Below are 14,520 nucleotides of genomic sequence, written 5' to 3' on the forward strand. Positions count from 1 at the left end.
TATAAAAACCTGCCCCTAAACTCATTTATCATTCAGGAGGCACACAAGTACGCACGCGTGTCCAACCTTTTATTTTATGTACAGTTCTGAAGTGCTCAAAATACAACGTACAAATATTATTACAAAGTGTTATTTCAGGTCTAACATTAGTTACACCTATATCACAAAAAGTCGTATCAAGGTAAGGATTAAGAAAGTAAGGCAGTTGTCAGTAAACGCTACACACCTATAGAAGTCCCTTTGCGTAAAGGTGTGAAATGTTAGTGTTACTCTGTACATAGTCGCTGGTGGGATACTCAGTGCTTGACTCAAGTCTATATGCATTAATTGCTACTTAAACATAGTGGAACATATGCAGGGCAGGGCTCGGTTCACATTGTATTTTTGTCCATTTGCAACTTGAACCCCCACAGGATCAGACGGTCTTTATCCCAGGCCGAAATGACTTGACATCTTAAGGCAAAGTATGGACACATGCCATGCCGCCTTAACGGAAAACAAGACTCGGATGAAACATTTATAAAAGTAAAGAGCAAAAAATTGCCTGAAAGCTGAAGACTTATCTACCAGCTCATATCAAGAGCCGTGTGCGTCTGCGCAATAAGTCTGGTGGCTTTTCTTTCTTTCTTTCTTTTTTTTACTTTGTCACTATTACTGACCAATTACAAGTATCCTGTCAGTCACAATTCAATAGTCTTTGTCTACAGAAACTTAGTGGATGCAGCCTGAGCAGAAAGTATGGTGGACAATTGAAATGAGACACTGAGAAACCCCCCATGCAAGGATGAGCAGGGGCTCTTTCTCTAAGCTGCATTTGGTCCCCAAGAAATGTCCCTTGGTTCTTTTTCCTTTTGCAGTCTAGTAAGCCTGAAGCTGCTGCGTCAAAATGAGCTGACAGCCACTGTTAACGTGGTCCATAACCTTTTGCTTGAGCAGAGCCAGCTCATCCCGGAGGACGTTGGCAGAGGAAACCAACTCCGTGTTTTGGCTCTTGAGGTTTTTGACCCTCTCCTCCAGTCGGGAGATCCTCTCCAGCTTCCTTTTCCGGCATTTGGACGCGGCGACCCTGTTCCTCATGCGCTTTCTCTCTGCTTTGATGCGCTCCTGGCTCTCCATATCGATGGGGGACAGAGGAGGGGTGTCTCCGGACATCTCGGGCACAGTCTGCGGCTCTTCTTTCAGTGCGTGTAGCCGCGGGTGCTGCGCCGCCGCCAGCTGGTGGTCCATGTGGTTGTGGGCCGGTGGGGCGCTTGGGTAGCTGGAAGGTGGGTGCCTTTCGGTGGCAGGTGCAGGCGCAGACCCCACGGCCCGGTTGAAGGTGCCCAAGTTTGTGTACTCCGGAGGTTCTGTGCGCACGGTGCAGCTGTAGGGAATCCCGCCGCTTTCGGACGCAGCGGAGCCGGATGCCATGCCGTTGTTCGCTCCGGTCTGTGCGTCAGGGTGCACGGCGGGGATCTGCTGCTGGTAGTGAAGCTCCGCCAGTGCCCTCACAAAGCCTTCGGCGAACCCCTCCTGCTCGTCGGTGATGTTCTTGGGACAGACGAACTGGGTCGGGGTGGGGGTCGTGAGCCCGCTGCAGGACTGGATGATCAGCCTCTCCAGTTCAGGCGAGGCCAGCTTCAGTAAACCCACATCGGGAGACGTGAGGATGTCCAGGGCCTTGGCGCTCAGCTGGGGTTTGAAGTTTTTCGGGTCGTTTAGGTTCAGAGTCATGGTCTGTTTGAGGGTCTTCGGGTTGAACGCGTACACCCCCGGCCCGTCGTGCTGAGAGTTGGAGCCATTCACGGCTTCGTCGTAGAATGTCGCTTCCATTTTCCTAGACATAAAGTTTGTTTTTTTACTAAATCACCTTTGAGGGAGGGCTTTTCTCCTTAAAAAGTCCTGTTTACATACGTCCTGTGACTGCCTCCTCGGAACTGTCTTGTGATAGTCCGGCTATTGTTGAAGTTCAACTCACTTGACAACTTTGTGTCCCGAGAAAACTTTTCTTCTGGTGAACTGTACGATCATCAACAAAAAAAACAAAACAAAAAAAACCCCTGTTCTTCCGCCGCCGAACGTTCGTGTTCTCACACCTCAAGTATCCGCTTTGATTTATTTTTCTTTCCCAAAAACTCCAAACAGTGCCTGATTCGGGATAATACTTTCTATCACTTCCAACGTGGAGACGAACTTTATCCACCTCTAAGCTGCAGCTCTACTGAAAATAACAATGATGTCATTTCTACGGATTCTGATTGGCTGGAGACGATTTGTGGGGCGGGGGATGTCTAATGACATGCAGGTTGCTCTGACAACTAGCCATGTCCCCGCCCCCCCGCGATGGTTTATGGGATTAGGTAATGCAGACAGTGGAGCAATGTACTCTGGGATTACGTAGTGTTTTTGAATATTTAGTTACCCGCTCAATTATTAGTCATATCAATCCTCAAGTCGAATAAAACCTGCTTCAGACGCGATCAAAGAACATAATATCTGTATTGTTTTAATATTTATGATCAGGATAATTTTGTCTTCAGGCTGTAAAGTCTCAAATCAACAGACAATGGCACATTTGAAGCATGAAATCATAAAAACTCCAAATAAATCAGGATGTAAGTGTAATACAGTGGGTACCTGCTTTTGTCTGTTAATACGTGTTAACAAGTAAAATAACATAAAAAGTGATCATAAAGTAGTTACAATAGAGGAGGAGAGGGAATAAGATTTACTTATTACATAGAGCTCTTTTGTTGTCTTTCTCCAGCTGCGAGCAGGCTTTATAGCATCTTATTGTGTGTGCATTACCCTAATGTGGGACACAAAGTCTGTTTTGTGTAATGCTTCACCAAAACATATAAAGGTGAATAAAACTATGACTTAAAATTGTTGTGAAAGGATGTACATAAAAATATATTGTATATTTAGTTTATTAAAATCAGTTTAGTATCCCACTTTAAGGAAATATGTTATGAAACTGGTAAGCTACAGGACAATTTCTTTCTTTCTTTCTTTCTTTCTTTCTTTCTTTTTTATTTCTTTTTGTCTTTCTTTCTTTCTTTCTTTTTTATTTCTTTTTGTCTTTCTTTCTTTCTTTCTTGCTGGAGCTGGAGGAGGTGTCTGGGGAGAGGGAAGTCTGGGCATCCCTGCTTAGACTGTTACCCCCGCGACCCGGCCCCAGATAAGCGGTGGATAATGGATGGATGTCTTTCTTTCTTTCTTTCTTTCTTACTTTCTTATTTCTTTCTTTTTGTCTTTCTTTCTTTTTTTTAATTTCTTTTTGTCTTTCTTTTTGTCTTTCTTTTTGTCTTTCTTTCTTTCTTTCTCTCTCTCTCTCTCTCTCTCTCTCTCTCTCTCTCTCTCTCTCTCTCTCTCTCTCTCTCCCTTTGCTTTTTACAGTTTCATAAAGAAATCAGCTGCTTTTTTGTCTCCTAAAGCCATCTAAGTTATGTTAACTGCCTCCTGCAGCAGGGCTGCATTTCTCACTAATATTCAACTTTTTTCATATTCCTTTTCATGACAAATATGCCCATGGCGTTTTTCTTTCTTTGCCTCTTCCACATTCATGTAACCAGCAGTACGATTCTTCTAATCTGGGACAGGTGTAAAAAGTACTCGAGTCAAGCACAAATGTGAGGAAGGGCATGGATTGTTGAATAACGAAGGTTTAAATAATTTCAACAGCCTACATTTCCCTTAAAATGACATGAGAGGTTTTGTGGTTGTATGAATAATGAAGGGAGGGACAGTGTTTGTGATTATAACCTAAGTTTAGAACTACTACTGTTGTAATGTGGCTGGTCTCAGACTCAAAATCAATGTGACCGGCTATTTCTTCCTGTATGCAAGTACAAGTATACAGGAAGAAATACAGACATGTGTGGGGAACAAAAAAGGTGTACGTCAAATGTTACTGTAGCCTGTAAAGAGGGTGGTTGTAGCCTATAGGCTTAAGGACAAAGAATGTATAGAAGGGCATTCACTGAGCTCTCCCAAGGCCGGTAGTCTTTTCTTTTTCTTCTTCCTGTTTCATTATTAAACCACAAATAAATCACAAATAATAACATTTTAAGTTGTTAGTTCACCTTATCACAGTAACATATTGTTTCAGTTCTGAGTTTGCCTAATGTTAAACTACTTTCCAGTTTTAAAGACATAAAGTGTCACAGCCTTTGCCTCATTTTATGGATCTGCTTCAAAATGTATGGTGTTCTTCTTTGGCCCAAGCCCTACCCTTTTGCCAAATTTCATGATAATTCAGCTCACTTTTTTTCAGTTGTACTGACAGAAAAGAAAACAGGAGTGATCAGACAAGCTCCATAGAAGCAGCAGAGATAATAATTTCCAGTAAATGAATATTTGACTGCACTAATTGTAATTTATTTGCCTTTCAGTTTTCAGTGTTTGAATTTCCATCATATCACTCCTTTGTAGTGCACAAGAGTTTCACAGCTTTACTTTAAATAAAAAAAATAAAAAAATATCCACAGAAAAGGACAATTACTTTAAAAATGTATCTGAAAAAACTGTTGCATCATGCTGTTTCCAATTAAGGCAATTATTTAATGAAAAATGGTGAACATTTTTAATTACTGGGTCTCAGGAGGATATGGAACAAAGTCAACTTATTCATCATTGGTTTTTTCTACTTATTTGATGATACTGTAACATAGATGCAGCTTTGTTATCGTGTCTAAAATAATATAGGTTGCTGTAGTAACCTGTTTCCTGCACTTTAATTCATGCAATGCACCACCATTCATTTCTGCAAGTCTTCTGCTTTAAATGTTTAATCTGTCGGTATTTTATTTAAATATATATAAATAGTATATGCAGTACTATTTACTTATTTATATTTTTCCTATGTTCAGTACACCAAGCACTATTTTTGAATTCTTGTGAAGTTATGTTTTAAGAAAATGAAAATGTGTCAAGCCTCATAACTAAATGTGAAGCTGCACAGTTAAGTGAAGCCCGTGTACAGCTGCAGTCCAGTCTGTCTGGCCTCCCCCATTGTATTATTCAACATGTTCTCCTCAAGCCAACTATAAATAAGTTAACAGCCCCAGACAGCCTGGGAGAACCATAGCTGCCTGAGGTCAACTCTCTTGAGACGACACGCTGTCCTCAAACCAGGGCCACGCAACACCCATTTGGAAGTATTTGACACCCTGAAGTAAAAATCCAGTGATGGAATGCTGTAGCAACATGTGTGTCTTATACCCCATTACTAACACCTTCATGGCATTTTCTTTCTTTCTTTTTCTTTCTGTGCTTCTTCATCATATATCAGTTTGACATTTTCTATAATATAAGCCCAAATTTCTTTACCAGTATTAGCTTTTTCCATATTCCCATTAGCAATAAGGCAAACTTGCTTCTGTCAGTCCTTCATGGTTTCTTTCTCACAGATTCGTGTAGACATCAGCACATTTTTTTTCTCCACAAGCCAACCTTAAATAAGTTATGTGCTGTATTAATTCTGTTTCCTACAATCAGCCCAAATTTCTCCACTAATACTACCCTTTTCCTTATTCCTATTATTACTAGGTCAAACAAGCTCTAAGCATTTTCATTCTTTTTTGTCGTTTTTCTTTATCTTTACTTCTTATACAGTCGCCGAAAAAATTATTAGACCATCAGAAGTCATCAAAAACAGCAATTATGCAATCAAGTACTAACTTCTGTTTGTGTCATGTGACTAAAACAGGCAGAAAAGAAAGCATGGAATGCCTAAAAGCACTGTTTTTGGCAATAGTGTCACTATGTGGCCACACTCTGCGGAATTATAATTAATTATGATTAATATAATTAAAGAGGCTAATTTGTTTTGGATATGGTTCTGCATGCTAATTTTACATCCTATACAATGGAATAGCTGGTGCGACTGCAAGTGCATGCCCATATTAAGAACCACAGCAGTAATGTGTCAGTTCCCCCAAGTCACAAAACTGGAGGAGTTTTTTTTTTTTTTTCCTCTCTCTTTCCTCTTTGTGCGAATGCAGTAAATGTTAATAGGCCTTTATTTTAGGGTCTTGCACCTGCATTTTGAAAACAAATGTGTAGATCTGAGGTTATGACGTCTACTAATGGAATTATTTTAACCGAGGAATTGCATTGAGGTATGGGAATGGGGTTTTGTCTACAATAGAAGATATGCAGATTATGAAACCACCAAAAGTCATCAAAAACAATGGTTATGCAATCAAGTACTAACTCCTGTGTGTATCATGTGACTAAAACAAACAGAAAAGAAAACATGAAATGTCTAAAAGCACTGTTTTTGTCAATACAATGCCATAAATATTGATGTAAGAACTTAATGGATTTTGATTATTATCAAGAAAACATGGAAAATGGCTAGATATCAGCTCTAAAATTAAACTCTTATGAGCTATTTTTGTTGTTATCATTATATCTGTCCAAACAAATGTACCTGCAGGCATTTAAATGAACAAGAAATTGAAGAAAACAAGGGTGGTCAAATAATTTTTTCCTTGACTCTACATTCATATACAGCCAACTATCAGCTACTTTTTTCCCCGCCGGCAAACAATAACAATTTCATTCATTCATTTTCCTACTAGACGCCTGAATTGTTTCTCTAATATCTTACATTTTCCTATTTTCTTCAAATCAAAGAGCAGCTTCCCAGATAACAATAGCTTTCTAAGCCACTTTCCAAGTGCTTCTCTCTCTGCACACCTGTGTAAAATCCCACTGAGGGGTATTTTCCTATCAAACTACCGCTGTGCTTCCTGTTTCTCTGTCAGCTTTTCCTTTCTCCTGCCCTGATGGGTCGCCTTTAGATAACAGTGCTTTCCTCCACCCTGCCCAGGCCAGCTGTTTCCACTGCATGCAGCTTTCTAATCAGGAGCTGGGCCTGCTTGCTTCCCAACAGGCCCACTTTTGTTGTACAAAGGTGGAACAGAACAGGGTCCATGGAAACATTCTCCCCTCATAAGCGCAAAACACAAAGAAAGACTATATATGCATGTGTTGATGTATCAACAGAGCAAAGTTTTGATTACCTTTGAGTACACACACATATATACCAAGCGGCTAGAGAGACAGATGAGATTTCAAACACTGTCCGTGCAGTGTTTGTTGAAGACCATCTGTTTCTTCCTGTCCTGCTGCTAAGTTTTTCTCTGTACTCCATCTCTGTTGATCATTCCCGGTCCAAACACCCTGATCACAGCCAGCTCTATTTCCTTTAGACAGCTGTTTATCTCCTCTAAGAAAAGAATACAATGGAGTAAAGTGATCAGAGTGGATGAGGAGAAGAATATTTGACATATCATTAGCCAGAAACTGAGCTTTGGGACTTAATTTCTACACTCCAGTCTATTTTTTAAAATTTATTTCTGAATTTTAACAACTCCTTTTGCATTTGTATTAAAATTTTGTTTTAGTGCTTGTCTTCCAAAAACAAACCAAGCAACCAAACAAAGGAAAAAACAACAAGAACAAACACCATTATACATCCGAAGTTAGATTATGTGCAGCTGTAGAGGGGCCACATAACATGGATTCACAAAGCCGGCGCATTGTGTGTTTGCTTTATTGCCATTTGATTGATTTCATATGCATATAAAGGAACACAAATTAGCTATAAATACTTTAATGGTGCATGCTGGAATGAGGTTGTTGTATAATTAGTATTTTACAAAACGTAAGGGTTCAAGGGTAAAGAGGCAATGTGGGGGAATTAGTCTGGATGTGAGCAAAGGAGATTTTTGGCATGTTGTTGGAACGGCGCAACTTAAACTGAAGCTCTTGAACTTGGAATTGAAATACAACCTGTTCACAAAGATAAGCAAATGGGTTTACCATGCAAATACTTCTACAAAAAGACAACAGGGTACATTTATCATGCATGACCCTACTCCAGTCATGTCAACATATACAAATTTGACCCTATAAGTGTTTTTCTGATGGGTAATACAGTGAGGACCCACTCCAAATATTTGCTGCCCTAAATTAACCCATAAAGACCCAAACATCCACTATAAACCAAAATTATCTACTGATGTAAACTAATAATACCTACTGATCCACTCATCCTATCAATACATGTAAATAATTGGAGTAAAATACAGTTTGTCATCTTTTCATGGTCATCAGATATGACCCATGTGGATCTTCAGAGGCTCCGTAGTTACCATGGAAACACTGTCATCTTCTACAACATTGATTCACCAGTAAAACCCATGGAGTTGGATCAATGACAGTGGATGGACACACTGGGTTTATGTTCAGTTAATGAGAAATTTGCTGAAAATGTCATTTTTCTTCAGTCTGCTTTGTTTTAGATATTAAAACAATCAACTTTTATCTGAGCTATTGTGAACATCCACATGATTAAAAAATTAAATGTAGGAAAATGAATGATGTTTACTGAAAAAATGCAAAGTACAGAAGATGATATTACAATAAATGGTCACTTTAGGAAAGTTAAATATAGAGAAAATATACTTTGGAGTTGCCACAAAAGTAGCACTGGGTCTTTTTGGGTTAAACCAAAACCATCTATTGATGTAAAGTACTCATACCTGATGAGCCACTAATCCTATCAATATGTGTAAATAATCGGAGTAAAATGCTGTTTGTCATCTTTTCATGGTCATCAGATATGACCCATTTGGATGTTAAGAGGCTCTGTAGTTACCATGGAAACACCATCATCTTCTACACTGGTTCACCAGTAAAACCCATGGAGTTTGATTAATGACAGTGGATGGAAACACTGGGTTTATATTCAGTTAATGATATATTTTACTGAAAAAGTCACTTTTGCTCAGTTTTCTCTGTTTCTGATATAATAACCTTCAATTTTAATCTGAACTTTTATAAACATCAACATGACCAGTAAATTAAATATAGGAATATACCTGATTTATAATGATAAAATGCAAAATACAGAGAATAATAATAAATTGTGATAAATCACTTAAGGTTAGAAAAAGGTTAGATATAGAGAAAATGTTATTTGGAAACTGACACATAACTATCACTGGGTTTTTATGGGTTAATATTAATACAGTGTGCAAATAATCCATTTTATAATAATTCCACTTGGATTACGGTAATATTTAGACAAATTAGATTCTATGACAAAGTGATTTTTGTCATTATTACATATATATATATATATATATATATATATATATATATATATATATATATATATATATATATATATATATATATATATATATATATATATATATATATATATGATGTTTTCATTTCCCATACAGCCAAAAACAAATGATTTTATGAAACGCGATTATCTGTTCTGGACTTCACGGAGGCAACAGAAATATGCGATCTCGTCCCTTTTGTCCTCTTTCGCTTCCCGTATTAATCACTGTGTCTTAGCTCAAAGTCCGCTCGTCTGTAACTTCAGTGATGTTTTCTCCTATTAAATAAGATTTGTATCACCCAGTAAGTTTGGCGGTATCGTACTGACTGATGTGCAAGTGTGTTCGATATTTGATATTGTTTTTGTGCTTTGTTGAAATGTGGTTTTATGCAAGTTTTAGTGCAAAATCTGTAGATGCGTGTCGTTGCTGCATTGGAATGCTATTATTCTCATTTGAAGGCGTTTTAAGTGACTGATGCGGTGAATTATAAGAAGTATTTGTATAAAAAGCAAATGAATGAATCCAAATTGAAATGTTTTTGTGTGTATTTACTGGGATCTATTACAAAACCGTTCGTTAATGCTGATTCTGCGTCCTGGTTAATAATCCACCTCCAATGTGTCCTCTTCATCCAGCTCTTCCTCACATGATGGCAGAGGTCTTCTATGTTGGCGTGGACGTGGGCACTGCCAGTGTTAGGGCTGCTCTAGTGACCAGGGATGGGCTGCTCAAGAGCACTTCAGAAGAGCCTATCAGCATCTGGGAGCCCCAGTCTGACCACTATGTCCAGTCCTCCACTGAGATCTGGGACAAATGCTGCACAGTTGTTAAGGTGAGGTGAGCTCAGAAGACAGTGTTGTTTTGTTTTTGCATGGAAATAACTCTGGAGTCTATGGAAGTGAATCTGTCTCATCAGGTTTTGAGATGATAAAAGTCATTGAATTTCTAGTGCTGATTTTTTTTTTTTGCACTGAAATTAACCCTTTTATGCATGAATTGTGAGAACCTTAATCAAGATTTTTTTTCCTGAGTGTTTTTATTCCTCTTTAGGCATGAAAAACAAACAAACAAACAAAAAAAAAAACAATGCGATTGAATTTTTTTTTTTTTTAAATCAACGTGTTTTTCATGGAGTTACAAAAAATGTCCACTCAGCTACACCATGAATTTTATTCCTGAAGCAAAGAAACATGTATTTAAAACCCAATATCATAAAGTGATATGAAAATAGTGAAATGAAACGATGTTTAATGCAGCTAATCTGATGTTTTCTCACATTTTAACATATTCTAATACTAGTTATTACTCACTTCATGGAGGTAATATGCAAAAAATACAGGGTGGGGAAGCAAAATTTTACAAAGAACATTTAGTTGTTTTTTCTCAGCAGGCACTACGTCAATTGTTTTGAAACCAATCATATATTGATGTCATAATCATACCTAACACTAGTATCCATACCTTTTCAGAAACTTTTGCCCATATGAGTAATTAGGAAAGCAGATGTCAAAGAGTGTGTGATTTGCTGAATGCACTCGTCACACCAAAGGAGATTTCAAAAATAGTTGGAGTGTCCATAAAGACTGTTTACAATGTAAAGAAGAGAATGACTATGAGCAAAACTATTACGAGAAAGTCTGGAAGATACTATTAAAGAAGAATGGGAGAAGTTGTCACCCGAATATTTGAGGAACACTTGCGCAAGTTTCAGGAAGCGTGTGAAGGCAGTTATTGAGAAAGAAGGAGGACACATAGAATAAAAACATTTTCTATGATGTAAATTTTCTTGTGGCAAATAAATTCTCATGACTTTCAATAAACTAATTGGTCATACACTGTCTTTCAATCCCTGCCTCAAAATATTGTAAATTTTGCTTCCCCACCCTGTAAATATTAACAATTGATTTCCACTCAAGAACCAATCAAGAACAGCAAAGTTACAATAATGGTATGAATTGCAGTTTATGAGATGATGCATAAGTGTCCACTGTGTTGGTTGATATGGAACTAAAACAACAAAACCCATGAATATACAAGAGAACAGCTGCAGAAGAACTGTCCACTGTAGTGACCACTGTGCATGAAAGGGTTAAGAATCTGATTTTTTTTTTTTCTTTCTTTTTTTGCACTGAAATTAAGTATCTGTATTTTTTGTCTCTGAATTAAACTATGTTCATAAATTTAGAATAAAAAAAATTCAGAAACAAAAAAATTCAGAAACAAAAAATTTCAAATGCAAAAAATTCAGACGCAAAAAATTCAGATCACACATCTGGGACACCAAGGATAAGCAATGGATTCTATCTCAAGTCGAACCAACAGCCAGCCAATCGAGTTACGTTTGGCAGTGACGCCAATGCAGGAAGATGGTCAGCGTGGATGTGTGATCTGAATTTTTTGCATCTGAATTTTATCTGTCGGAATTTTTTTATTCTAAATGTATGAACATAGTTAAACTAAGAGACAAAACATTCAGATAATTAATTTAAGTCCAAAAAAAAATTCAGATTCTTAATTTCAGTGCAAAAAAAAAAATCAGATACCTAATTTCAGTGCAAAAAAACTCAGTGCTAGGAATTCAATGGCTTTTATAATTAAAAGTCTGATGAAACAAATTTAGTTCCATAGGAGTCTATGTGATTTAATGTTTATAGTGGTGGAAAAAATTAGTAGAATACCTGACAGATCAGAAAATATGCACCTTTTTTCATTTCATAATGTTCATGAAACAAAATGAGTCCTACTTTTTTTTTTATCCAATTTAACTTTAATATTCATTTAACCTATAAAGACCCAAACATCCAAATAGCTTAGGTTGAAATAGCTTGACTCTGAAATATTGACACTGTGTTTTTACCTCCACCAGGAGGTATTGTGATCGCTTTGCTTTGTGTGCGTGCGTGCGTGTTTGTTTATTTGTTTGTTAGCAAGATAACTCAAAAAGTTCTGGATGGATTTTCATGAAATTTTCAGGAAATGTTGATACTGGCATAAGGAAGAAATGATTAAATTTTGGTGGTGACTGGGGGGGTCTGCGCTCTCCGAGTGCTTTTCTTGTTTACTGTGTATAAACTGATAAAATCCTCTTCACCTTAACACTTTAGTGGTGATATCTGTGTAGAGTTTGATGTTCTTGTCACATAATATCTGAGTTTTAGGAATAACATAGACTTCCAAGCAAGATTTATGACATTGGAAATTTCTTGGTTCTTGTTATAATCTGTTACAGCATTGTGTGAACTTGAAGCCATCACATCACATTAACCTATAAAGACCCAAACAGCCACTGGAAACCAAAACCATCTACTGATCTAAAATGTTCAACAACTTCTGAATCCCTAATCCTATCAATACATGTAAATAATTGGTGTAAAGTGCAGTTTTTCATCTTTTCATGGTCATCAGATATGACCCATTTGTACGTTCAGAGGCTCCATAGTGAACGTGGAAACACTGTCATCTTCTACTTGTTTTATGTTCAATTGATGATATATTTTACAAAAAATGTCATGCTTTCTTTAGTTTTCTTTGTTTTTAAAATAATAACCGTCAACTTTAATCTGAGCTTTCATGAACATCTACATGATCAGTGAATTAAGTATAGGAAAATATGTGATTTATACTTAAAAATGCAAAATACAGAGCATAATATTAGAATAAATGCTGATAAATTTGTTAAAAGAGGTTAAAAATAGAGAGAAATTCATTTGGGAACTGTTGCAAAAGCAGCACTGGGTCTTTATGGGTTAATAAGCAGGACGGGTCTTGTACGTTCTAAATATTCCTACAGCTGTGTCCTACAGGGTTCGTATGGGTGCTGGAAATCCTTGAAAATGCTTGAATTTCAATGTTGTGTTATCAAGGTCTGAAAAGTGATTGAATTTTAGTTTAAGTGCTTGAAAGTGCTTGCAATTATAACTCTGTGATGTGATTTATTTATGTATTTTTAATATTAACTCTGCCAGGTTAGATGTCAAACCAAAGCTACTTACAGAGGTGGTACATTTCTAAAAATGAAACTTGCGGGTGTGCCTTTTTTTGGATAAAACTTTGTGTTCTTTAATTCCTAGAGGTTTTGCTATTATAAAGCATAATTTTAGATGTTTATAGCAGAATACAGTGTACATCATTGGGATGAAAAGTGAAAAAAAAAAAAAAAAAAATCATGAGTATATGTATTCCTGTGGATATGTGTTTGACCCCAGCGATAAGGTCCTGGGCTGGAAAAATTTGAAAATGACCCTTAAAAGTGCTTGAAAAGTCCTTGAATTTTACCTTGAAAAATGTGTATGAACCCGAAGACTTTCACATCACCAGTAATTTTTCTTCTTCTGTGAAGGAACATGATTGTGTGATTGTGTGACATTGACAGCGAAACAGGCTTATCTTGTTTTTGTGTGAGGAAAATGACCTAACTCTCTATTCTGAGGTGTACAGAGTATAATGATGACTTCGACGATATTTCGTTTGTTTTCTGGGTATTTAATAATTTTGGCCACCACTGTATCTTCCAGAGGGTTACCAGTGGAATCGAGAGGAGCCAGGTACGGGGGATCGGTTTCGATGCGACCTGCTCTTTGGTGGTTTTGGACCAGAACTTCCAGCCTGTTCCAGTCATTCAGGATGGTGCGTATGTTATGACCATGAAAAACATAATGCTTCTTTTAAAAACACCTACCTATAACCGCAGAACAGACAATGCACACAAGAACAGGAAGCAATGAGCATCTAAATTTACTTTGTACTGCAGTGCAGACAATATGAGAACACATGTTTTGGCTCTGACTATCTGATTACGTTGGTTATGGCTCAAATAATCAAAATTAAATAATTGATTAATCAAATAACTGGTTTATGATGGATCACTGAGCATTAATTACAGCATTACTTGGGGCCGGTTTTTCTGGACACAGTTAACATGAAGCTTCTTATTTGCACAGTACATTTTTAACAAGCATTTGTAGATTTAACAGTGGGTTATAGTAACTGTCTTAAGTATTCATTTAAAACCGTATTTTGTTCTGTATTTTTAATTGCCTTTAACACACATGGATTTAACATAAATAAGTAAGTTTTATTTATAGAGCACTTTTCACAGACAGGGGGTCACAAAGTGCTTTAAAGTGCAAGATACAGTACATAATATACACTTTGAGATTATGGGACGTCATCTTATGCACCCTTTAAAGACAGAAATTTCTCTAGATCCCTTAAATGATATGAATCTGTTTTGTGCTGTAGAGGATGAAATGTCCAAATCCCTTCCCGTCTTACTTTAAAGAATATTGTTTTTAAGAATTAGGAGATTTTGTTACACATTTAAGTGTAAACTGGAAATCCTCTGCCCATTGTTACTTCTCAAACATTATACCATTTGTGGATGCTGCTTATA

General features: G+C 37.1%; 2 protein-coding genes across 2 annotated transcripts in view; one reads left to right on the top strand and one right to left on the bottom strand.

Moving 5' to 3' along the window:
- Positions 1 to 48: 48 nt before the first annotated feature.
- Positions 49 to 2,192, bottom strand: LOC115436544 (transcription factor AP-1-like). The gene has a single exon (XM_030159411.1). The coding sequence runs from the start codon at positions 1,822 to 1,824 to the stop codon at positions 859 to 861; it is 966 nt and encodes a 321-aa protein (XP_030015271.1). The 5' UTR covers positions 1,825 to 2,192; the 3' UTR covers positions 49 to 858.
- A 7,149-nt stretch (positions 2,193 to 9,341) lies between these two features.
- The window catches only part of fggy (FGGY carbohydrate kinase domain containing), a 28,145-nt gene continuing 22,966 nt past the window's right edge, over positions 9,342 to 14,520 (top strand). The window contains exons 1-3 of the mRNA XM_030159402.1: positions 9,342 to 9,429; positions 9,764 to 9,960; positions 13,643 to 13,754. Of these exons, the coding sequence (XP_030015262.1) occupies positions 9,775 to 9,960; positions 13,643 to 13,754 (298 nt within the window). The 5' untranslated portion in view covers positions 9,342 to 9,429; positions 9,764 to 9,774. The remainder of the gene's footprint in view (positions 9,430 to 9,763; positions 9,961 to 13,642; positions 13,755 to 14,520) is intronic.

The sequence above is a fragment of the Sphaeramia orbicularis genome, chromosome 17 (genome assembly GCF_902148855.1).
Source record: "Sphaeramia orbicularis chromosome 17, fSphaOr1.1, whole genome shotgun sequence".
Taxonomy (NCBI): Eukaryota; Metazoa; Chordata; class Actinopteri; order Kurtiformes; family Apogonidae; genus Sphaeramia; species Sphaeramia orbicularis.